This window comes from Musca autumnalis, unplaced genomic scaffold (assembly GCF_047663935.1).
Source record: "Musca autumnalis isolate F117 unplaced genomic scaffold, ASM4766393v1 scaffold_2, whole genome shotgun sequence".
NCBI classification, from domain to species: domain Eukaryota; kingdom Metazoa; phylum Arthropoda; class Insecta; order Diptera; family Muscidae; genus Musca; species Musca autumnalis.
The window spans coordinates 197,173,651-197,199,834 of NW_027411755.1; the positions used below are offsets into that span (position 1 = coordinate 197,173,651).

At 28.0% G+C, this 26,184-nt stretch overlaps 1 protein-coding gene across 19 annotated transcripts in view; it reads left to right on the top strand.

The window, feature by feature from the left end:
• Window positions 1–26,184, top strand: part of sky (GTPase-activating protein skywalker) — a 239,306-nt gene that overhangs the window by 197,356 nt on the left and 15,766 nt on the right. For all 19 annotated transcript variants that reach the window (XM_073970492.1, XM_073970483.1, XM_073970478.1 and 16 more), the window contains one exon: window positions 26,012–26,136. In XM_073970492.1, coding sequence (XP_073826593.1) covers window positions 26,012–26,136 — 125 coding nt within the window. The remainder of the gene's footprint in view (window positions 1–26,011; window positions 26,137–26,184) is intronic.

Here is a 26,184-nt window from a genome sequence, read left to right on the forward strand (position 1 = left end):
TTAATAATAAAGCAATCATACGCCCCCAGAGCTGCCTCTGCAACTAAGACAATCAAATTTATTTGACTTGCTAAGTAAACAATCGCCAATTTATACCTTAACTCATTTCTACCATCATCAAAGGCGATATTAATATACACTTTGGGTGTATGTTAATATCGCCTTAATTTCATGGAAACATCATTACAAGAACATCTTTAGTTTCATTTTAGTTAATTTAAGTGTTTCCTAATATTTTCTTTAGATATTTCCAATATCATTACCTCTGTCGTATAATTATTATTAACTCAAATCCAATAAGGCGTATGAGCCATTTGATCATACAGCAATCATACGCCTTAAGAAGCAGAGGAATTTAAAAACATCAATTTACTTGCTAAGGAAACAATTGCCATTTTTTGCGTCTTCACATGGCACGTGAGCCAATTATACATATATAAAAATATAATTATGTTTTTATATAAAAATATATAATATTTTGCATTGTTTTATATATAAAAATAAATTCTTGTTTGCATTTCATTTTGGTCAATAATTGTATTTCTTTATGTTGTTGTTTTTCGTTTTTTTTTCGAATATCATACGTGAGCCAAATCCCATATATTTTGTTGTCTTTTTAATCTATTTTAGCTGACAATGTATAGTATAATCCCAAAGATTGGGCAATAGACATAATTTTTGTTTGTTTACATTAAGCGCCCTCCCCTTCCCCCTCTTTATCACCATTTCAATATGTGTTTTTTTATTTATTGCACATGAAAAAATATGTGTTTAAAAATGTAGAGCAAGAGAGTGAGAGAGAGGGATGGAGAGAAAAAACCTAATAACTTGTTGTTGTTATTCATTGTTTATTTTCATAAATTAAATTTAGATTTGATTTGTTTATACATTTTGTTGCTGCCACAATCACTCAGTCGCCCGCCTTCCTCAACATCATCATCGTGGCCGTCGAAGTCGTTTACTGCTGTATATCTTTAGTCGTTTTGTGTGTGTGTGTGTTTGTTTTTCTTTGTTTATATTTATTTAGCATTTTGTATTTGAATAATTTTTTTATGAAATGAAAAATTTTGTTGATAATTAGCAGAAGGTGGAGGTTTTTCTTGTTATTGTTGTTGTTGTTTTGTCACACATCTACATGTAGTTGAATTAGAAATCACTGATTCTGTTTAGCCAGTCTGTCAGTCATTCAGTGAATAATTAGTATAAAGGTGAAAATAAAATTCCAAAGTAAATACCATGTATGAATGTGTACATACATATTTTTTTTCTATATCAAGCAAATAAAGTAAATTATATGTATATAAAAAATTTACTATATGTAGTACGAGGGGTGGTTTTAATAGATTTTACAAAAGTATCCAAGATTAAACTGTTAACAGCTCTTTAAAATATTCTTAATGTTCAGATATTTTTAATGCCTTAGATACTGCTCTTAAATTGTGTTGTTTTAATTGCTTAAATAGGGAAAAGTCCACCGTGGTGCAAAGGAATGCCTGGTTCTATACACAGACCAGAGATCATCACGTGTTCAACCACGATGATTTCTCGTAATTATTCCTTAAACATCAAATAATTTCGGAGCGAAATCGGACCGACATCGATCCGATTTCCGAACGAAATCTGAAGAAACCCTTTGGGAAATTCTGAAGGGAAATTTATTTCCGACATTCGCTCCGATATCGGAACGCAATCGGTGCAAAATCTGAACTATTTCCCCTCCAAAAAATCGTTTGGAAATCGGAACGAAGTCTGAACGATTTTGCTTCCGAAATTGTTCAGACGTTGGTATGCGTCTTGCGGTATTTCCTAGCGTATACATCTTGTCGATATTTATACGCCATGGTGGCCTTCGCAAAATATTTTTTAAAATATTCACATGTTCCGCTGATGGTCTAATTGTGCGATTTATGGCCTTGATGATGCCTCAAAAATTTCACCAAAATTACATGAAAAATGTTCATTGACAAATCCACTCATGACTTTTTAACAATATTTGTTAAAAATCCACGTCTTGTTGTAAAAAAGCCTTTCAAGCATGAATCGCTAAGGAAAAATCTTAATAATCCCAATTTGTAGCTCCCTATAAGAATATTCTCAGAAATTCCCAATTTATAAACTTGAAGGCTAAAAAGTTTACGTTTTAAAGTCTTCCTTGTTGATAATTATACGTCTGCAGGTCTTTTTAACGAAAGTTGTATGAAGTGGTTGATATAATTTCCGATCGAAATCTGAAGAAAATCTTTGGAATGGAAATTTTATTCCGAAATTCGCTCCGATATCGGAAAGAAATCGGTACAAAAGCTGAACTATTTCCCCTCCGAGAAATCGTTTAGAAATCGGAACGAAATATGCACGATGTTGCTTCCGAAATTGTTCAGATGTGTCGGCAATCCGACATGTGGTTTGCTGCGAATTTACGTCTTAAAGTTTTACTTGTCGACAGTTAAGCGTCTTGCCGGTCTTTCGTAGCGTATACATCTTGTCGAGATTTATACGCCATGGTGGCCTTCGCAAAATATTTTTAAAATATGCACTGTTCCGCTGGCCTTGGTGTCTGAAAAAATTTCACCAAAATTACATGCAACGTGTTCACTGAAAAATCCACTAATGACTTTTTAACAATTTTTGTTAAAAATTCACGTTTTGATGTAAAAATGTCTTTCAAGCATGAATCACTAAGAAAGCCAATTTGTAGCTCTCTATAAGAATATTCTCAGAAATTACCAATTTATAAACTAAAGTCTAAAAGGTTTAGGTTTTAAAGCCTTCCTTGTTGATAATTATACGTCTTGCAGGTCTTTTGTAGCCTGAACTCCAGAATCTCGTCTGCAGATGGAAGACTTAATAAACATCTTCTGCAGATATAAGACTTCATAAGTGTCTTCTGTAGATAGCAGATCTAATAAAGATCTTCTTAAATAGAAGATCACCTAAATGCTAGAGTTGGGTAATCTAGTTCCTAGTTCCTTGTACTAGTTTCAAAACGTATTAGTAACATCATGAAATATAACATGTGCTATTAAGTATACGCAGTCTGTTCAAAGAAAAAATGTGGACCATTGGAACTGCGAAGTGAACTAGATAGTTCGATATAGTTCCTTTGGCACAACTCTACTAAATGACCTCTGTTGATATAATACCTTCTTTAAGCTTCCGAAAAGTCTTGCAGAATTTCTAAACATGTAATACCTACTAACTAAAGATCTTCTAGACGCAGAGATCTTCTAAACTCATGTTCATAGGAACCATGAATTTTTTTTAAGCCTGCACTTTAAAATGGTTTTTTGGGACAAAATTTGGAGTACAATAGTGTTCATCCTCCAAATAATGGTACCGCAAAAATTCAGCTTTTAATCTAATAAAACTTTGTATTACTTTCATAATATTATTCAAATATATAGGCTTATAGAAGAAATAGTGATGTAGCACCATTTGTTGTCAAATGTGTGAGGGAGCGAATAGGTGCTGTTGTTAGTTATACGCCTTCATGTTCCTATAAATAATTCGTTACAAACATTTAAAGCTGCTTATTTTTCGATGATCCTATTCTAAAATGTTTTTATGAAACCACAAGTCAATGGTCCTTTAAAAATTAATATAAGCATTCTTCGTATATGGCCTCTCCAAAAATATCCCAGAAATCCACGCCTTATAGGCTCTCTAAAAGTATTCTTGAAAATTCACGCCTTATAAGCTCTCTAAAAATATTCTTGAAAATTCACGCCTTATAGGCTTTCTAAAAATATTCTTGAAAATCCACGCGTTATAGGCTCTCTAAAAGTATTCTTGAAAATCCACATCTTATAGGCTCTGTAAAAATATTCTTGAAAATTCACGCCTTACCACAAAAAAAAAAATTTTTAGCCTATCTAAATATTTTTTTTTTTAATTCACGCCTTATAGCCTCTCTAAAAATATTTTTTTTTAAATCCAGGCCTTATAGCCTCTCTAAAAATATATATATTTTTTTTAATCTACGCCTTATAGCCTCTCTAAAAATATATATTTTTTTTTAATCTACGCCTTATAGCCTCTCTGAAAATATTTTTTTTTAATCCACGCCTTATAGCCTCTCTGAAAATATTATTGAAAATCCACGCCTTATAGGCTCTCTAAAAATTTTTTTTTTAAATCCACGCCTTATAGCCTCTCTAAAAATATTTTTTTTAAATTCAAGCCTTATAGTCTCTCTAAAAATATTTTTTTTTTAAATCCACGCCTTATAGCCTCTCTAAAAATATTTTTTTTAAATTCACGCCTTATGGCTTTTGTAAAAATATTCTTGAAAATCCACGACTTATCAAAATATTTTTTTTAAATCCACGCCTTAGCAAAATATTTTTTTTAAATCCACGCCTTATCAAAATATTTTTTTTAAATCCACGCCTTATCAAAACATTTTTTTTAAATCCACGCCTTATCAAAATATTTTTTTTTAAATCCACGCCTTATCAAAATATTTTTTTTAAATCCACGCCTTATCAAAACATTTTTTTTAAATCCACGCCTTATCAAAATATTTTTTTTTAAATCCACGCCTTATCAAAATATTTTTTTTAAATCCACGCCTTATCAAAATATTTTTTTTTAAATCCACGCCTTATCAAAATATTTTTTTTAAATCCACGCCTTATCAAAATATTTTTTTAAATCCACGCCTTATCAAAATATTTTTTTTAAATCCACGCCTTATCAAAATATTTTTTTTTTAAATCCACGCCTTATCAAAATATTTTTTTTTTTAAATCCACACCTTATCAAAATATTTTTTTTAAATCCACGCCTTATCAAAATATTTTTTTTTAAATCCACGCCTTATCAAAATATTTTTTTTAAATCCACGCCTTATCAAAATATTTTTTTTTAAATCCACGCCTTATCAAAATATTTTTTTTAAATCCACGCCTTATCAAAATATTTTTTTTAAATCCACGCCTTATCAAAATATTTTTTTAAATCCACGCCTTATCAAAATATTTTTTTTAAATCCACGCCTTATCAAAATATTTTTGTTTAAATCCACGCCTTATGGCTTTTTTAAAAATATTCTTGAAAATCCACGCCTTATGGTTTTTTTAAAAATATTCTTAAAAATCCACGCCTTATGGCTTTTTTAAAAATATTCTTGAAAATCCACGCCTTATGGCTTTTTTAAAAATATTCTTGAAAATCCACGCCTTATGGCTTTTTTAAAAATATTCTTGAAAATCCACGCCTTATGGCTTTTTTAAAAATATTCTTAAAAATCCACGCCTTATGGCTTTTTTAAAAATATTCTTGAAAATCCACGCCTTATGGCTTTTTTAAAAATATTCTTGAAAATCCACGCCTTATGGTTTTTTTAAAAATATTCTTGAAAATCCACGCCTTATGGCTTTTTTAAAAATATTCTTAAAAATCCACGCCTTATGGCTTTTTTAAAAATATTCTTGAAAATCCACGCCTTATGGCTTTTTTAAAAATATTCTTGAAAATCCACGCCTTATCAAAATATTTTTTTTTGTAAAATCCACGCCTTATAGCCTCTCTTAAAATATTTTTTTCAAGATCCACGCCTTATAGCCTCTCTAAAAATATTTTTTTTTTAAATCCACGCCTTATAGCTTTTCTAAAAATATTCTTTAAAATCCACAACACATAGCCTTTCTAAACATATTCTTAGAAATCTACGCCACATAGCCTTTCTAAACATATTCTTAGAAATCTACGCCACATAGTCTTTTTAAATATATTTTTTAAAAATCTACGCCATATAGCTTTCTAAAAATAGTCACGAAAATCCACGCATTTTAATTTTCTAAAATATTTTTGAAAATCCATGCCTTCTCTAAAATATTCATACAAATTCAAGCCTATATAGAAATATTTTTGAAAATTCACGCAGCCTCTCTAAATATTTTCTTGAAAAAAAAGCACGCCTTATAATCCTAAATCCCCTTTTTTATAACCTCGATTTTAATTTCGAAAAGTTCCTGGACCTAAAAAATTAATTCAACCCAGATAAAGCCTCTGGTCGTTTAAACTCCACAAAAAATGGTTGCAAAAATTGACGTAGAACTCAAAATGTTAGAATCATATAAAGTCAGAGATTTGTTAGGAATATAGTAAGAGTGTTTTCTCAAGCAAAAACCAAGGGATTGGCATGTAAGGATACACCTATATTACCCTCCAAAGTTTTTGGATCTTTTAAAAGAAGGCCCGTTTGCATGAAAACTATACGTCTTAGAGAAAAAAGTTAGTTTTTAAAAAAGGCTTAAAAAATCTCAAAAATATAATTTTCGTAAAAAATTTTAAGTTTTCTCGCTAAAAAAAAAAATCTCAGCGCTAAGTGGGTTAAAAACTCACATTTGCTTGCTTTAAAATTCGACTTTTAAAATAAAAAGATCACTTCCTTCAAGGTCTGATGGAGCGTATACGTGTTGACGTTAGTTATACGCTCTAAAATTCCCATTGCAATAAAAGGTTTAGTAATTAAAATACTTTAAGAGCTGCATTTGTTTTGATGATTCCTCTAAAATATTCATGAAAAAGACACATGTTAGATCAATTTAAAATATTTTTAAAATTGCTCGTTGAAAGCTTTAAAAGCTTTAAAAGTTCCTTATTAATATTTAAAAAAAATCCAAGTCTTATAGTTTCAATATTAACTTTCTAAATCATATTTATGATTAGATTATTCTAAATTTCCCTAAAAAGTCCATGTTTGTTTATCACTTACTCGTAGTGATTCACAAAACGTGCTTGAAAATTCCCTGTTTATAATAAAAAAATAACTTACATCACGATCTTATGTAGCGTATACGTGTTGGCATTAGTTATACGCTCTGAAATTTCCAATAAATTGAAATGGTAAATAATTAAAATATTTTAAGAGTTTTCTTTTTTTACGACATAGGAACCTCCAATAATTTTGATGTCGCAACAAATAAATAATAAAACAATTCAAAAAAATATTGGGTCGAAGATTCTTCTAAAATATTCTTTAAAACCGCCCTTGTTTATCAATTTATTTTCGAAAACCACTTTTTATGGCTTCAATGATCCCATGGGAGTATTTAGAAAAAAAAAACACGTCTTATATCATCAACCTTCTTTATATTAATAAAAGCCAAAGTTTTATATGTTTAATAGCCATTTTGAAATTTCCTTAAAACTTCACATTTTGTAGCCTCAACGGACCCTTTTAATATATTTTTTAAAACGCTATAATTGTCTCTATGGTCCCTTAGAAATACATATATTTAAAAGTCCACGTTTTTTAGCCTCAATATACTCTCTAAAAAAATTATTCACATAACTTTTTCAAGCCACAATTGCTCCTTTAGATATTTTCCTAAAATTCAACTTAAAATCTGAAATCGAAAACCTTGGCTTAAAAATCATGTTTAAAACTTTGATTTTTTTTAATTTATTCCTAAACGTTAAAGTTTGTTTATTCAATAGACCTTTACAAAAATTGCTTAAAAGTTCTGCGTTTTTAGCTTAAAAGTCATTGCGCTCCGAAAATTATGGTGCGTATACGTGGTGATGTTAGTTATACGCTATGAAGTTCACATTGGAATAAAATGGGAAAAAATTAAAACAATTGAAGAGATTTTCAACTTTTTTCAATTACATTTTACATTTCTTCTTATTCCTAATATGAATATGACTGTTAAATATATTTATGTTTTGCTTTGATTACATATATATTACACTTGTTGCAAAGTACCATTCAATTTAAAGTTCCATCATTTTAGGCCACCTACATCATCTTGAAATGACTACTCAAAGGGACAAAAAAAAAATAAATCATATTTTTTTGTCAACATTTGTAATTACATATCCGCCTAAATGTCTTTCGCTCACGCATATAAATCAGAAAGGGAAACAAAAAACAACCTACAACTAAACATATTTCCCAACACATGCATGACATGTTTCACATTTTGTCATGTTTGTCGATGGCAGCCTTCCTAATGTCACGATTTCCCACAATGAGTTAGGGTGTAATCATAAGTCATTATTGACCAATTCTCTGACAATAATCGTAAATCTTTTAGTCTGCGTTGGTTTTATTTTGTTTGCTGAGATGCGGGCCACAATAATAATAAAACGACGGCAACGGCGACGACGACACATGACACAAGAGTCTCAGTTACTCACGAGCTCTATGGCATTGTCATGATAACATCACAACTGGCAGGCGGTGGACAGACAAACAAATAGGCACATTTAAAAACTTATGACAAATATTTGAAAAAAAAAAATATATAAGTCAACTATTTTGAAGATAAAGGCCGAGAGAGAGAGAGAGAGAGAGGGACTGAAGAGGCCAGTGGAATTTAGAAATATATATTTTTTATTTTGGCCTTAATAATAAAATGTTTTGTGTGTTTTTTAGAGATAAGAAGATAATAAAAATTACGTGGAAAAAGTATATGAAATAAAACATTATTGATAGCAGCAGGTAGTAGACTTAAGGTCAATTGTGTACTTTGATCAGCTGTGATATTTTCTTTCTATCCTTCTCTGTCTTTGAATGCACAAGGTGAGAATGTTGATCACCCACACACACCTATAGACATCGTCATCATAAAGAACATTTTGCTATAGCATATGTCCTGTAGGGAATCCCTTTAATGAGTATTTTCCTTGCACAAAATTTATTAATGCCGAAATATTTATCTGATTACCGGCGGAAGAACCCTCATATGTCAATATGATTGCATTTATTGCATCTGTCTTTACAATTTTATTTTCTTATTCAATTACAGTCGATCAAAGAGATATCAATCTACCTTGACTTTTGAAAGTCATTTAAACAACTGCATTCATAAAAAATCGTCTAGAGGAGCTACTAGTGTTTTTATATTATTTTTTTATAATTAATATACATTTATATATTAAAAAAAATCAGAAAATGACCATAAGCCAGATGGAAATATTTTTTTATTTTATTGTGTTTTTGCAATTCAGCGATTCCAATCATCAATTATGAACTTATACGCTTTATTTTATTTATATTAGTTGTTCTTGTAATTTTCTTATCATTTAACTATTTGAAATTGCATATTCAATACGTACGAGTATTGTATGTACTTATGCCTACATTTGTTGCTTGTGTACATTCGTACTTATAAACAAATTAGCACAAATCTACTTGAAGTGACGCAAGGGGAACGTTGCTGCACTTTTAAAAGTTCGACGAGCTATCTAGCATATTGACGTTTTAGGATGGGGTAACATTTTAAATTTTCACAATGGATTATAAAAAAGAAATGTTAATGTATGTTTGTTTTCTCTAAATGTTTTTAAAATCCACTTTTTATAGCCTTGATGTTCCCTTTTTTATCGTATCAAAGTGTATATACCCTCGGGGGGGTTGTAATGAAACAGAAAGCTGGGTAGCGTATACGTTTTGTCGTTAATTATACGTCATACTGGTTCCTTAACATAATTATTATCAAATTAATTTTTGTTCCACGGTTTGTGATATTTAGTCGTCGAAGGGTGGATCTTTTTAAATATCTTGAATTTAAAAAAACGTAGATTTTTAAAACATTTTTTAGGTTATAAAATGTGGATTTTTAAAAATATTTTTGAGGTTATAAATCCTGGATTTTTAAAAATATTTTTAAGGTTATAAAACTTAGATTTTTTAAATTATTTTTGATGTTATAAAACGTGGATTTTTTTAAATATTTTTGATATTATAAAACGTAATTTTTTTTAAATATTTTTAAGGTTATAAAACGTAGATTTTTTTAAAAATATATTTAAGGCTATAAAACGTAGTTTTTTTTTAAAATATATTTAAGGCTATAAAACGTAGATTTTTTATAAATAATTTTAAGGTTATAAAACGTAGATTTTTTAAAAATATTTTTAAGGTTATAAAACGTGGATTTTTTAAAAATATTTTTAAGGTTATAAAACGTGGATTTTTTAAAAATATTTTTAAGGTTATAAAACGTGGATTTTTTACAAATATTTTTAAGGTTATAAAACGTGGATTTTTTAAAAATATTTTTAAGGTTATAAAACGTGGATTTTTTAAAAATATTTTTAAGGTTATAAAACGTGGATTTTTTTAAAATATTTTTAAGGTTATAAAACGTGGATTTTTTAAAAATATTTTTAAGGTTATAAAACGTGGATTTTTTAAAAATATTTTTAAGGTTATAAAACGTGGATTTTTTAAAAATATTTTTAAGGTTATAAAACGTGGATTTTTTAAAAATATTTTTAAGGTTATAAAACGTGGATTTTTTAAAAATATTTTTAAGGTTATAAAACGTGGATTTTTTAAAAATATTTTTAAGGTTATAAAACGTGGATTTTTTAAAAATATTTTTAAGGTTATAAAACGTGGATTTTTTAAAAATATTTTTAAGGTTATAAAACGTGGATTTTTTAAAAATATTTTTAAGGTTATAAAACGTGGATTTTTTAAAAATATTTTTAAGGTTATAAAACGTGGATTTTTTAAAAATATTTTTAAGGTTATAAAACGTGGATTTTTTAAAAATATTTTTAAGGTTATAAAACGTGGATTTTTTAAAAATATTTTTAAGGTTATAAAACGTGGATTTTTTACAAATATTTTTAAGGTTATAAAACGTGGATTTTTTAAAAATATTTTTAAGGTTATAAAACGTGGATTTTTTAAAAATATTTTTAAGGTTATAAAACGTGGATTTTTTACAAATATTTTTAAGGTTATAAAACGTGGATTTTTTAAAAATATTTTTAAGGTTATAAAAAGTGGATTTTTTAAAAATATTTTTTAAGGTTATTAAACCGGGATTTTTTAAAAATATTTTTAAGGTTATAAAACGTGGATTTTTTAAAAATATTTTTAAGGTTATAAAACGTGGATTTTTTAAAAAAAATTTTAAGGTTATAAAACGTGGATTTTTTAAAAATATTTTTAAGGTTATAAAACGTGGATTTTTTAAAAATATTTTTAAGGTTGTAAAACTTGGATTTTTTAAAAATATTTTTAAGGTTATAAAACGTGGATTTTTTAAAAATATTTTTAAGGTTATAAAACGTGGATTTTTTAAAAATATGTTTAACGTTATAAAACGTGGATTTTTTAAAAATATTTTTAACGTTATAAAACGTGGATTTTTTAAAAATATGTTGAAGGTTATAAAACGTGGATTTTTTAAAAATATTTTTAATGTTATAAAACGTGGATTTTTTAAAAATATTTTTAACGTTATAAAACGTGTATTTTTTAAAAATATTTTTAACGTTATAAAACGTGGATTTTTTAAAAATATTTTTAAGGTTATAAAACGTGGAATTTATAAAAATAATTTTAAATTTATAAAACGTCGATTTTTTAAAAATATTTTTAAATTTATAACGTGGATTTTTTAAAAATATTTTTAAATTTATAACGTGGATTTTTTAAAAATATTTTTAAGGTTATAGAACTTTTATTTTTTTTTTAATATTTTTAATGTTATAAAACGCGATTTTTTAAATTTATATTTTTAAGGTTACAAAACATTGTTTTTTTTTAAATATTTTTAGGTCATAGAATTGGGATTTTTAAAAATATTTTTTGAATTATAAAACTTTATTTTTTTTAAATATTTTTAAGGTTAAAAAACTTTGATTTTTTTTATGTTATAAAACGAGATTTTTTTAAATTTTTTTAAATATTTTTAGGTCATAAAATCGGGATTTTTTAAAAATATTTTTAAGGTGATAAAACGGTGAGTTTTTTAAATATTATTTAAAAATTCACGCTTTGTTGCCTTCAGGGTGCCTCAAAAAATATTCTTTAAAAATCCACGTTTCATTGCCTTCAGGGTGGCTCAAAAAATATTCTTTAAAAATCCACGTTTCATTGCCTTCAGGGTGGCTCAAAAAATTGTTTTAAAATCCACGTTTCATTGCCTTCAGGGTGGCTCAAAAAATTGTTTTAAAATCCACGGTTTGTTACCTTCAGGGTGCCTCAAAATACTCTTTTAAAATCCACGTTTTGTTTCCTTCAGGGTTCCTCAAAAATATTAAAAAATCCACATTTAGTTGGCTTCAGGGTGCCTCAAAAATATTCTTTAAAAATCCACATTTAGTTGGCTTCAGGGTGCCTCAAAAATATTCTTTAAAAATCCACGTTTTGTTTCCTTCAGGGTTCTCAAAAAATATTCTTTAAAAATCCACGTTTTGTTTCCTTCAGGGTTCTCAAAAAATATTCTTTAAAAATCCACGTTTTGTTTCCTTCAGGGTTCTCAAAAAATATTCTTTAAAAATCCACGTTTAGTTGCCTTAATTTTGTCTCAAAAATATTCTTTAAAAATCCACGTTTAGTTGCCTTAATTTTGTCTCAAAAATATTCTTTAAAAATCCACGTTTAGTTGCCTTAATTTTGTCTCAAAAATATTCTTTAAAAATCCACGTTTAGTTGCCTTAATTTTATCTCAAAAATATTCTTTAAAAATCCGCGTTTAGTTGCCTTAATTTTATCTCAAAAAATATTCTTTAAAAATCCACGTTCAGTTGCCTTAATTTTATCTCAAAAAAAATTCTTTAAAAATCCATGTTTAATTGCCTTAATTTTATCTCAAAAAATATTGTTTAAAAATCCACGTTTTGTTGACTTCAGGTTGCCTCAAAAAATATTCTTTAAAAATCCACGTTTTGTTGACTTCAGGTTGCCTCAAAAAATATTCTTTAAAAATCCACGTTTTGTTGCCTTGATGGTGCTTCAAAAAATATCCTTTAAAAATCCGCGTTTAGTTGCCCTCAGGGTGCCTCAAAAAATATTCTTTAAAAATCCACGTTTTGTTGCCTTAATTTTGGCTCAAAAAATATTCTTTAAAAATCCACGTTTTGCTGTCTTCAGGGTGACTAAATAAAATTCTTTAAAAATCTAAGTTTTGTTGCCTTCAGGTTGCCTCAAAAAATATTCTTTAAAAATCCAAGTTTTGCTGTCTTCAGGGTGCCTAAAAAAATTCTTCAAAAATCTAAGTTTTGTTGCCTTCAGGTTGCCTCAACAAATATTCTTTAAAAATCCACGTTTTGTTGTCTTCAGGGTGCCTTCAAAAATATTCTTCAAAAATCCACGTTTTGTTGCCTTCAGGTTGGCTCAAAAAATTCTTTAAAAATCCACGTTTAGTTGCCATCAGTGTGCCTCAAAAATATACTTTAAAAATCCACGTTTTGTTGCCTTAATTTTGGCTCAAAAATATTCTTTAAAAATCCACGTTTTGCTGTCTTCAGGGTGCCTCAAAAAATTCTTCAAAAATCTACGTTTTGTTGCCTTCAGGGTGCCTCAAGAAATATTCTTTAAAAATCTATGTTTTGTTGCCTGTTATTTAAAAATCCACGTTTTGTTGTCTTCAGGCAGGCTCAAAAAATATTCTTCAAAAATCCACGTTTTGTTGCCTTCAGGGTGCCTCAAGAAATATTCTTTAAAAATCCATGTTTGGTTGCCTATCATTTAAAAATCCACGTTTAGTTGCCTTCAGGGTGCCTCAAAAATATTCGTTAAAAATTCACGTTTTGTTGCCTTGAAGGGGCCTAAAAAATATTCTTTAAAAATCCACCTTTAGTTGCCTTCTGGGGACCTCCAAAAATATTCTTTAAAAAGTTACGTTACGTTAATATTGGTCCTTTAATAATAAATAGCTCCTCAGTTCGTACATGTGACATAGGCGTATACGATGCGACAGTAGTTATTCGCTCACATGCACTGTTGCCAGTTTCTCATGGATTACCTCATATTTTTTAACTTAACTCTAAATAATAACTACAAATTTCTACTGTACTTATATTTCTACAAATTATTAATCAAGACATTTCCTATGAGGATCAATCGCCGGTTATTGTCTCTTATCATGTCATTTAAATAATACGAAAAAAAGGGCAACTACAACTATTAACTCATTTCAACCGGTTCTAAGTGGTAATAATTGGAGTGTAAATGTACAAAGCGATAGAATATAAATATAGTGTACGTAGTTCACATCGCCTATATCGTTCACAATATTCTATTCACCACTAGGCACCACATCAGGCAATCAGTCAACCTGAAATGAGCTGATAACAAATAAATCAAACAACAAAAAATGATTTCATGCAAACAAAAAATAAATAATAACAAATCAAATAAAAATGTACGTACAACTCATAAAAAGACAAAATCACTGCAAATGAATTGTAATCCAGCAGAGCAGAGCAATTGAAAAAAACAAACGCAATGCAAAACCAGAAACAATAACAACAACATATAATACAAATAATAGGGGGGAACACTTAATCTCAAATGGCCTTTTTCAACTTTGTAGATAGTGAATGTTCTTCTTTTCGCCTTTTTTGCTTTGCATTCTTTTTTGTTTTTGTTTTTTTTTTTCTTTTCAAAACGGTTGTAAGTCAGCGTAAAGGAAGGAGACCAAAGCACGCCAACCAGAACGAACAAAAATGTTGTTGCCTTATCACATATTAATTTCTAATTAAGTTTATAATTTTATGGCGCTTTTTAAGAGGGTCATAAATATGTATATTTGAACGAATTTTTGTTTGAATGTAGTTAGGTATGTTGGTTATTAAAATTTTAATTATTTTTGAGGAAACAAAGCAATAACACTATTTTCGAATTTTCACACCAAGCCCTGACCATTTATATGATATATATATATATATATATATATATATATATATATATATATATATATATATATAAAATAGTAACATTTTTACAGTGTTTTATTTAACTTGCTTTGGTGTGTGTTTAGTTCAAATCTGGTAACTCATTTTTAACACAGTTGCAGTTTTTATTCATATTATTCACATTTTCGTTCCTTGAAGAAAATTTATTTTCTGAATAATTCTCCGAATTACAAATTGCATTACCTTCAGCTGTATTCATTTTCTAGTAATTTATTCATATTGATTATAAAATTTTAGCATAATGTCATCGGAGTATCTTCTATTGTGTAATTGAAATAAAAAAAAACGTAATAATCTGATTGAGCAACAAAACAGAATTCATATGAAATTCAATCACACAACAAAAATAACAAAGCACCGGCTTTGTCGGCGAAACTATTCATGTGAAGCCCTACAATCGATTATTTTAACTGTCAAAGCTCACAATCACTTCATACTTTAAATTAAAAAGCTATATGGACTGTTGAAGCTTTAAAAGTAAATTATAACAATATTCGTTAAGGAACATTGTAAAAACAAAAGTTCTTTTGGGAGATGCTAAAATCATGCTTAAGTGCGTATAAGTGTTGTCGTTACTTATACGCATACGTGCTTCTTACATTACATGGTGCACCATAAAGAATAGAAATGGTGTTCTTTGAAGAATTTTATAAAATAAATAAAAAAAGTCGAGACCCCGCCATGATTTTAAGAATATTTCTGAGGCAAAAACATATATTTTTAATGTCATACAACGTGGATTTTTTAAAAATATTGTCATACAACGTGGACTTTTATACCCTGTATCGATGAGCTGAGTCAATCTGGCTATGTGTGTCCGTCCGTCCGTCTGTCCATCTAAACCTTATAATCACGCTACTGGTCGCAATTTTGATCGGATCGTCACCAAATTTTGGGTGTTCATGGAGGTCCCGGAGGTGACGCTCGAATAATGGGTCGGAATGGACAACACACTTATTTAGAGGAAAATTCATCATTTGCAAAGCAAATATCTCAGCTCCTATAAAGGGTATACCAAAAGCAAACCCTTACAATGAAAGTAGAAAATATCACCTTTCAAACGATGTGAAGTAGGTTATCGTAGGTGGTCAAATGAAGAAGATATCACCATAACCGGAAATAAAACCCAACTTTTCAATTTTGCGATTTTAATTATAATGACGATTATCACAACTTTGGTTGGGGACTTTCCAAAAACAAAACCTGACCAAGAAAGTAGAAAATCTCGTATTTACAACTATGCGAAGTAGGTTGGCGTAGGTGGCCAAATAACGGAGATATCGCAATAGTCGGTAATGCAATCCGTTTTTAATTTTTTTTTTGTAATCACGATACAGTCGGAATTTTGATCGGATTATCACGAAATTTTGGATGTTGATGGGAGTCTCACAGAGGAAGAAGCCTTTTGATTTTGGAGATGCTCAGGTAATTTTCAGGCGTCGGGGTGGGTAAATAACTTATGTGGAGAAAATTCAACGATTTATTCATATGCGAATGTCTCCGCTTCCAGTTGGGTATCCCAAAAGGAAAACTCGTCAATGGAAGGAAGGTTCTCCTTTACATTGATGCAAACTAGGTTGGCGTATGTGGTCAAAATATGGAGATATCGGAAAAGTCGGTAATGAATTCCATTTTTTAATCACGCTATAGTTTGAAATTTTGATCGAATTGTCACGAAATTTTGGGAGTAGATGCTAGTGCCACAGTGCAAGAAGCCTTTTGGTGATGGTCGGATAATATGCAGGGGTCGGAATTGCCAAAAAAAAATCATCTGGAGAAAAATTTAATGTTGTATTCTTTTGCGAATATCTCTGCTTCTAGTGGGGTATTCCAACGGCAAAGCGTGAATTTTTTTAAGGAATATTTTTTCTATCCAACATCAGCCCCACAAACGTGGATATTTTAAAGAATTTTTTTCCATCCACCATTAGACCAACAAACGTGTTTTTCTAACGCATATTTTTCCATCCAACATCAGGCCCACAAACGTGGATTTTTTAAAGAATATTTTTCCATCAAACATCAGACCAACAAACGTGAATTTTTTAAGGCTTTTTTTCATCCAACATCACAACGTGGATTTGTTAAAGAATATTTTTTTCATCCAACATCAAAACGTGGATTTGTTAAAGAATATTTTTTCCATCCAACATCAGAACCTCAAACGTGGATTTTTTAAAAAATATTTTTTCCATCCAACATCAGCACCTCAAACGTGGATTTTTTAAAAAATATTTTTTCTATCGAACATCAGACCCACAAACGTGGATTTTTTAAAAAAATATTTTTTCTATCGAACATCAGACCCACAAACGTGGATTTTTTAAAAAATATTTTTTCCATCGAACATCAGACCCACAAACGTGGATTTTTTAAAAAATATTTTTCCCATCGAACATCAGACCCACAAACTTGGATTTTTTAAAAAATATTTTTCCCATCGAACATCAGACCCACAAACGTGGATTTTTTAAAAAATATTTTTCCCATCGAACATCAGATCCACAAACGTGGATTTTTTAAAAAATATTTTTTCCATCGAACATCAGGCCCACAAACGTGGATTTTTTAAAAAAATATTTTTTCCATCCATGCCACCTTGGTGCAATGGTATGCACACCCGGGGTGCACTCATTGATATGAGAGAAGTCTCCCTTGTCTCATCTGGCATGTTTATGGAACAATTATATAATAATATTTTTGAGAATACTTTTTAAGGATTTTTTTTGGATTCTTGAAGAATAGTTCTGGAAGATATAAATCGTAGATTTTTTAGAATATTTTTGGTTTTTTAGATCACATAAAACGTAAATTTTTTTGAGAATATTTTGGGATATTTAAGAATTTTTTAAATATTTTTGATTTTTTTTTTAATTTTTGGACATATTTTATTTTATTTTTTTTTTTAGAATATTTTTTGAGAATACTTATGGAGTTGTTAAGAATATTTTAAATTTTTTTAAGACTTTCTGGAAATAAAACTTATTTATTACAAATATTTTGGGTTATTGTAAAAATATCTTTGGATTTTGTAAAAGTTTTGGATTTTTGTGAGCCATAAAACGTGGACTTTTTTAAAGAATATTTTGGGCTTTTTTAAGAATATTTTTGGATTTTTTTATAATTTTCGATTTTTTGAAATTTTTAACAGTACATAAGACGTAGATTTCTTATAAGAATATTTTTGGGATATTTTAATATTTAAGAATATCATTAATTTTTTTTAAATATTTTTTTAATTTGGTCCAATATTTTTGGATTTTTTAAGAATATATATAAAATATCCACAATTTAAGAATATATTTGGATTTAATTTTCGATTTTTTTACATGAATTTTTTAAGAATATTTTTGGATTTTTTATATTTTTTAATTATTTACGGACTATTCTTGGATAATTTAAATTTATTTGGATTTTTTTAATATTTATGGATATTTGGGAACATGTTTGTATTAAAAATTATGTTTGATTTTTTCTTAATTTTTTTGTTTTTTTTTTTTAATTAGTAGATTTTTTCAAGAATTTTTTTGAGAATCTATATATATAAAAATGGTGTAAAAAATGTATAGTAATTCATAAAATGAGAACGGCTAGGCCGATTTCTGTAAGTCGGAAAATTGGAAAAATCGAAAATTGAGTTTTTTGTATGAAATTTTATTCCTTAATAGCGAGACGAAGTTCGCCGGGTCCGCTAGTACCTTATAGATTTTTAAGAATATTTTTGGTTTTTTTTAAATATTTTTCGATTTTTTGCAGGCAGTGGATTTTTTAAGAAAATTTTGGGATATTCTACGAATATTTTTGGATTACTTTAATGTTTTTTTTAGATTTTTTTCAGGTCATAAAACGTGGATTTTTTAAAAATAATTTAAGATTTTTTGGATTTTTTAAATAATTTTTGCTATATTAGGTACATATTTTTGGATTTGTAGATATTTTAATTTTTTTTTTAAATATGTTGGATATTTTTGGATTTTCGTTACAAAGAAGATTTTTAATCATATTCCCGTTTCAGTATCTCTATAATTGACTAACTATTCATCTCGTCTATAATATATCTCCCCTTGAAATAGACTCCCTTTGCTGATCTCTTATAATATACTTCCTCCTCACATATACTTCATCTTCAGATCATCTATAATCATCGTCCCTCTTCAGTTCGTATTTCAAAGACTCTCTCCTCAGCTCGTCTGTAATGGACTCCCCGAGATAATAGCCCTATTCCGCTTGCCCATAATAAACACTCTTTTCAGTTCGCCTAAAATATGTTCTCTCTTCAGTTGGTCTGTAGTAGACTCCTGCTTTCGCGCGTCCATAAAACTGGGCTCTTACGTGTCATTTCCTTTCAACTAAAAATCAAATAAGGGCGGTCTTGATTTCATCTACATATATCCTATATCAATGCCAATTCAGTTATATCTGGGACCTATTGGATTTAGTACATCGTGAAATTCAACATAAGTTTTTCAATCACGTGCAATGTAGATGCCAGCACATGCTCTATTCTAAAATACATATATGGAAAAATTGGCACAAGACCTTTGACAATCATGTGATGTGAAATCTATTTGTTTATCTTTTTTATTATTACTGCGGGAACATAGATATTTTCCAAAGATTTTTATGAATCACTCGTCCAAAAAACACCATAATTTATATATACATATATAAAATATGTATATAGGTATATCTACATATAGCTTATTCCTTTATTTTTCTGGTAAAATTCCATTCAGAATTTGTTTAAAATACATGTATTTAAAATAATCATTAATTTGCGTATATATACATATATATATATGACACTTGTTGTTCTACATTTTTTATAGTCAAACGTATTAATTTAGCATATTAATGTTTTTTCTTATAATATATAATTAATAACTGACGCTTGTTGACTTCATTCATATATTTGATAATACATTTTTGGTATAGGGTATTGAAATTTTGTTTTAGAGATATATATATAGATTTTCAAAAATATTTTGTTTTTAGCCTTTTAAAAAATATTTTTTAATTTATTTTTTTTATATTACAAATCTACATGTTTTTTTGTTTTGTTTTTATGTTTTTTATCTAAGAGTTTTAGGCCTCTCAAAAACATTTTAAAAAAATCCACGAGCAATTATAGACTCTGAAAAAAATTTTAATAATAGCCTTTTATAATATGTTTATTCCACAAGTTTTTAGTCTCTCAAAACATTTTAAAAAAATCCACGAGTTTTTTGATAGCCTCTCAAAAACATGTTAAAAAATCCATCAGCTTTGATAGCCACTCAAAACATTAAACAAAAAAAATCCGCGAGCTTTAATGTCTCTCAAAAGATTTAAAAAATTCACGTGTTTTGATAGCCTCTCAGAAACATTTAAAAAAATCTACGAGTTTTGATAGTCTCCAAAAATATTTTAATTACAGCCTTTTAAAATTATTTTTTTAATCCACGAATTTTTAGGAACTTAAAAAACGACGAGCTACCTTTTAAAAATATTTTTTAAAAATCTACGAGTTACCTTTTAAAAATATGTGTAAAATACCACGAGTTATCTTTCTAAGAATGTTTTTTTTTTTACTTTATGAGTTGCCTTTTAAAACCATTTTTTTTAAACTACGAGTTGCCTTTTGAAAATATTTCAAAAATCTACGAGTTGCCTTTTGAAAATATTTCAAAAATCTACGAGTTGCCTTTTGAAAATATTTCAAAAATCTACGAGTTGCCTTTTGAAATTATTTCAAAAATCTAAGAGTTGGCTTGTAAAAATATTTTTAAAAAATTTACGAGTTGCCTTTTAAAAATATTTTTTAAAAATCTACGAGTTGCCTTTTGCAAATATTTTAAAAATCTACGAGTTGCCGTTTTAAAATATTTTTTTTTTAAATCTACGAGTTGCCTTTTAAAAATATTTTTTAAATCTGCGAGTTGCCTTTTAAAAGTATTTTTTAAATCTACGAATTGCCTTTTAAAAATATTTCTTTAAAAATCTACGAGTTACCCTTTAAAAATACTTTCTAAAAATTTACGACTTGCCTTTTAAAATTATTTTTTTTTTTTAATCTACGACTTGCCTTTTAACAATATTTTTTTAAATCTATAAGTTGCCTTTAATTTTTTTTAAATCTATAAGTTGCCTTTTTTTAATCTACGAGTTGCCCTTTAAAAATATCCTTTACAAATCTACGAGTTGCCTTTTAAAAATATTTTTAATCTACGAGTTTCTAACCTCTAAATAGCCTCCCAAAACATTTAAAAAAATCCACAAGCTATGAGCCTCCCATAAAAATATTTTAAAAAATCCACAATCCTTTTAAAAATATTTTAAAAAAATTCACGATCCTTTTAAAAATATTTTAAAAAATCCACAATCCTTTTAAAAATATTTTAAAAAATCCACGATCCTTTTAAAAATATTTTTTAAAAAATCTGCTTTAAAAAATCCTATTATAAAAAATCCACGATCTTTTTAAAAATATTTTTTTAAAAAGTCTACTTTAAAAAATCCTATTTTAAAAAATCCACGATCCTTTTAAAAATATTTGAAAAAATCCACGATCCTTTTAAAAATATTTTAAAAAATCCACGATCCTTTTAAAAATATTTTAAAAAATCTACGATCCTTTTAAAAATATTTTAAAAAATCCACGATCCCTTTAAAAATATTTTAAAAAATCCACGATCCTTTTAAAAATATTTTAAAAAATCCACGATCGTTTTAAAAATATTTTAAAAAATCCACGATCCTTTTAAAAATATTTTAAAAAATCCACGTTCCTTTTAAAAATATTTTAAAAAATCCACGATCCTTTTAAAAATATTTTAAAAAATCCACGATCATTTTAAACATATTTTAAAAAATCCACAATCCTTTTAAAAATATTTTAAAAAATCCACGATCCTTTCAAAAATATTTTAAAAAATCCACGATTCTTTTAAAAATATTTTAAAAAATCCACGATCCTTTTAAAAATATTTTAAAAAATCCACAATCCTTTTAAAAATATTTTAAAAAATCCACAATCCTTTTTAAAATGTTTTAAAAATTTTTACGATCCTTTTAAAAATATTTTGAAAAATCCACGATCCTTTTAAAAATACTTTAAAAAATCCACGATCCTCTTAAAAATATTTTAAAAAATCCACGATCCTTTTAAAAATATCTTAAAAAATCCATGATCCTTTTAAAAAATATTTAAAAAAAATCCAGGATCCTTTAAAAAAAATTTTAAAAAATCCACGATCCTTTCAGAAATATTTTAAGAAATCCACGATCCCTTTAAAAATATTTAAAAAATCCACGATCCTTTTAAAAATATTTAAAAATAACCACGATCCTTTTAAAAATATTTTAGGAAATCCACGATCCTTCTAAAAATATTTTAAAAAATCCACGATCCTTTTAAAAATATTTTAAAAAATCCACGATCCTTTTAAAAATATTTTATAAAAATTCCACGATTCTTTTAAAAAATCCACGATCCTTTTAAAAACATTTTAAAAAATCCACGATCCTTTTAAAAATATTTTAAAAAATCCACGATCCTTTGAAAAATATTTTAAAATATCCACGATCCTTAAAAAATATTTTAAAAAATCCACGATCCTTTTAAAAATATTTTAAAAAATCTACGATCCTTTCAAAAATATTTTAAAAAATCCACGATCCTTTTAAAAATATTTTAAAAAATCCACGATCCTTTTAAAAATATTTTAAAAAATCCACGATCCTTTTAACAATATTTTAAAAAATCCGCGATCCTTTTAAAAACATTTTAAAAAATCCACGATCCTTTTAAAAATATTTTAAAAAATCCACGATCTTAAAAATGCTTTAAGAAATCCACGATCCTTTTAAAAATATTTTAAAAAATCCACGATCCTTTTAAAAATATTTTAAAAAATCCACGATCTTAAAAATGCTTTAAGAAATCCACGATCCTTTTAAAAATATTTTAAAAAATCCACGATCCTGTTAAAAATATGTTAAAAAATCCACGATCCTTTTAAAAATATTTTAAAAAAATTCACAATCATTTTAAAAATGTTTTAAAAATCCACAATCCTTTTAAAAATATTTTTGAAAAATCCACGATCCTTTTAAAAATATTTTAAAAAATTCACGATCCTTTTAAAAATATTTTAAAAAATCCACGATCCTTTTAAAAATATTTTAAAAAATCTACGAGCTATGATAGCTTCTCACAAATATGATAGCCTTCCAAAAATATATAGAAAAGTCCACCAGCTTTGCAGGTTTCTTCAAAAATAATGATTGTTTCTTAAATAATATTGAAAAAATCCATAAGCTGTGGTTGTTTCTTAAAAAATATTAAAAAAAAACACGAGCTGTGATGATTTCTTAAAAAATACTTTGAAAATTCCACGAGCTGTGGTGATTTCTTTAAAAATATTTTAAAAAATCCACGAGCCTTTTATACGCCCTCAAAATTATTTTAAAAAATCCACGAGTTATGATAGTCTTTCAAATAATTTTAAAATATCCACGAGCTATGATGTTCCCTTAAACAATATTTTATAAAATCCTCGAGCTTAAGTGTTCCCTCTAAAATATTTAAAAAAATGCACATGCTGTGGTAGTCGCTTAAAAATATTTTAAAATATTCATAAGCCGTGGTAGTGTTCCAAAGGAATATTATTTATTTTCTTTTTATTATGAATTCAGCAAAATAGGCTCTTTAGGGTAAAGAAATTAAAATTGTTGGCACCCCAACAAACCAACCTATTATTCGCTTTATATTGTGTAGGGTACCAACACACGTTACTTTTCAAATTAATATATATTTTTATGCGTTTTTTCTGTATTCAGTAAAAATTAAAAAAACACAATAAATATCACCACCGCTTTTTATTTCTTTGGATTATATTGGCTTTGGGCCAAATGCCACAGTTAATGTTCCGAATTTGCTTTGGTTGGCATATTAAAATATTTTTTTGTGTACTGTGGAATCTAGCGTGTGATGCAAAAAACGAAGCCTGGAATGTTTTCCATAAATCAAGTACTCAGAAAATGTAGATCTACAATGTGGAAAGTCAGTTTCCAAGAAGAAATAAGAGTCAAATTGTTTGAAAATGTAAATAGGAAATAAGAGAAGTTACTAAAACACATGTTTATACTAACTGATTTATTAAAGTAGGAATATGGGCGTATGATTGACGTCGCAAAGTATACGCCTATTGTTACCCAAACTCTTAGATTAGAAATTTTAGATTATCCCCTAAAATATTTTTAAAAATTTTGAAGCTATGTTGATCCCATAAACATTATTTTCAAAAATCTGTGGGCTGTATTATTAACTTAAAAAATATTTTTAAACATCCACGATGTGTGTTGGTCCCTTAGAAAATGGTTTTAAAAAATCTGGAAAATGTATTGGTCCCTGATTTTTTAAATCCAGGAGCTGGGGAAGAACTAAGCAATCTTTAAGAAGATATTATATTTTCTACTAACGAATTTCTTAAAGAAGGAATATGGACGTATTATTGACGTCGCAGCGTATACGCCTACATTTACGTGGACACTTAGATTAGGCCTTTTATATTTTTCTTCTTTCTAAAAATTTACTTTTAAGTTACAGTTGCGTGCAAAATAATAGCAGTGCGGAACTACTATGTACGAAAATTGCAATATTACTGCTATAAATCCTTAAATTAATTTAATTATCTGCATCAGGTGAATGCTTATAAGGCCCCAGTCCTCACGGGCTAAAATATTTTACATAAATATGCAACTATTAAGAAACTCCATTGAAGTTTTCTGCTCAGAAAGATTTTTTCGTGTGCAAAATAATAGCAGTGCAAGTAAGCCAAGTAAAATGAACATGTTAAAAGCTATTAATTTATAACTTTTTACAGTTGAAAAGTATTTTGGAATGAAAATAAGACGAAATACTGACAATATGTGCAAAAATGTGGATCATCACTGCCTTCAGTGCATCACTGCAGCCCAGATGGTCATAAACATAAAAAATTAAATTTTTCAAGGAAAAACTTACCACATAGTGGAAGATATCGGTGGTATTTTCTCATAAATTATTTGTAATGGTCGAAAATCATCGTACGTATCCTCAAAGCAACTAATATCCATAGTACGGATACTTTTTTTGGAATTTAATGTAAAAATAATCTGATAAAGCGAAGGAAATAAGACGAAATCTTTTGGAAACGTGCTAAAAACCCACTCTTATGGATTGGTATGGTCTTCATTTTTGTTATCCAGAACTAGAGCTACAAGTTTGCCAAAGATCCAGAAATGAAAATCAAATCGGTTTCCGAGATATGGAACTAATAACTTATAAACATAAACTAAGATTAGCCGCCTGTAGACGAAGCCATAAAGTGACCGGGCAGTTATTGCAGATAGATTACATTATTTACCACTAAAAATCGATATTGACAATTTGTATAGTGTTGATATGCTCTTAAAACAGATTTTTGAATGTAATGACTTTTTAAGTGTTGTATAGTGTAATCTATCTGCAATAACTGCCCGGTCACTTTATGGCTTCGTCTACAGCCGGCTAATATTAATTTATGTTTATAAGTTGTTGGTTTCATATCTCGAAAACCGATTGGATTTTCATTTTTGGATCTTTGGCAAACTTGTAGCTCTAGTTCTGGATAACAAAAATGAAGACCATACCAAACCATAAAAGTGGGTTTTTAGCACGTTTCCAAAAGATTTGGTCTTACTTCCTTCGCTTTATCAGATTATTTTTAGGTTAAATTCCAAAAATAGTATCCGTGCTATGGATATTAGTTGCTTTGAGGATACGTACGATGATTTTCGACCATTACAAATAATTTATGAGAAAATACCACCGATATCTTCCACTATGTGGTAAGTTTTTCCTTGAAAAATTTAATTTTTTATGTTTATGACCATCTGGGCTGCAGTGATGCACTGAAGGCAGTGATGATCCACATTTTTGCACATATTGTCAGTATTTCGTCTTATTTTCATTCCAAAATACTTTTCAACTGTAAAAAGTAATAAATGAATAGCTTTTAACATGTTCATTTTACTTGGCTTACTTGCACTGCTATTATTTAGCACACGAAAAAACCTTCCTGAGCAGAAAACTTCAATGGTGTTTCTTAATTGTTGCATATTTATGTAAAATATTTTAGCCCGTGAGGTCTGGAACCTTATAAGCATTCGCCAGATGCAGATAATTAAATTCCTTTTAGGATCTATAGCAGTATTAATGCAATTTTCGTACATAGTAGTTCCGCACTGCTATTATTTTGCACGGTACTGTATATATTATACTTTTTTTGTAAACCACACAATTAATATATTTTCCATTTTTTGTTCTCTCTATTTGCAGAAGAAGAAGCATACCATTGTTTGGCCGCCCTGGTGGGTAGCAAAGATAAAGTTTTCATAAATCAAACCAAATTATTGCATGAAGTTACATGGAAAACAGTTATGCAAATTGCCAAAAAACATACGGTAATAATTTTTATATAATTATATAAAATATATTTTGATAAATGTTTT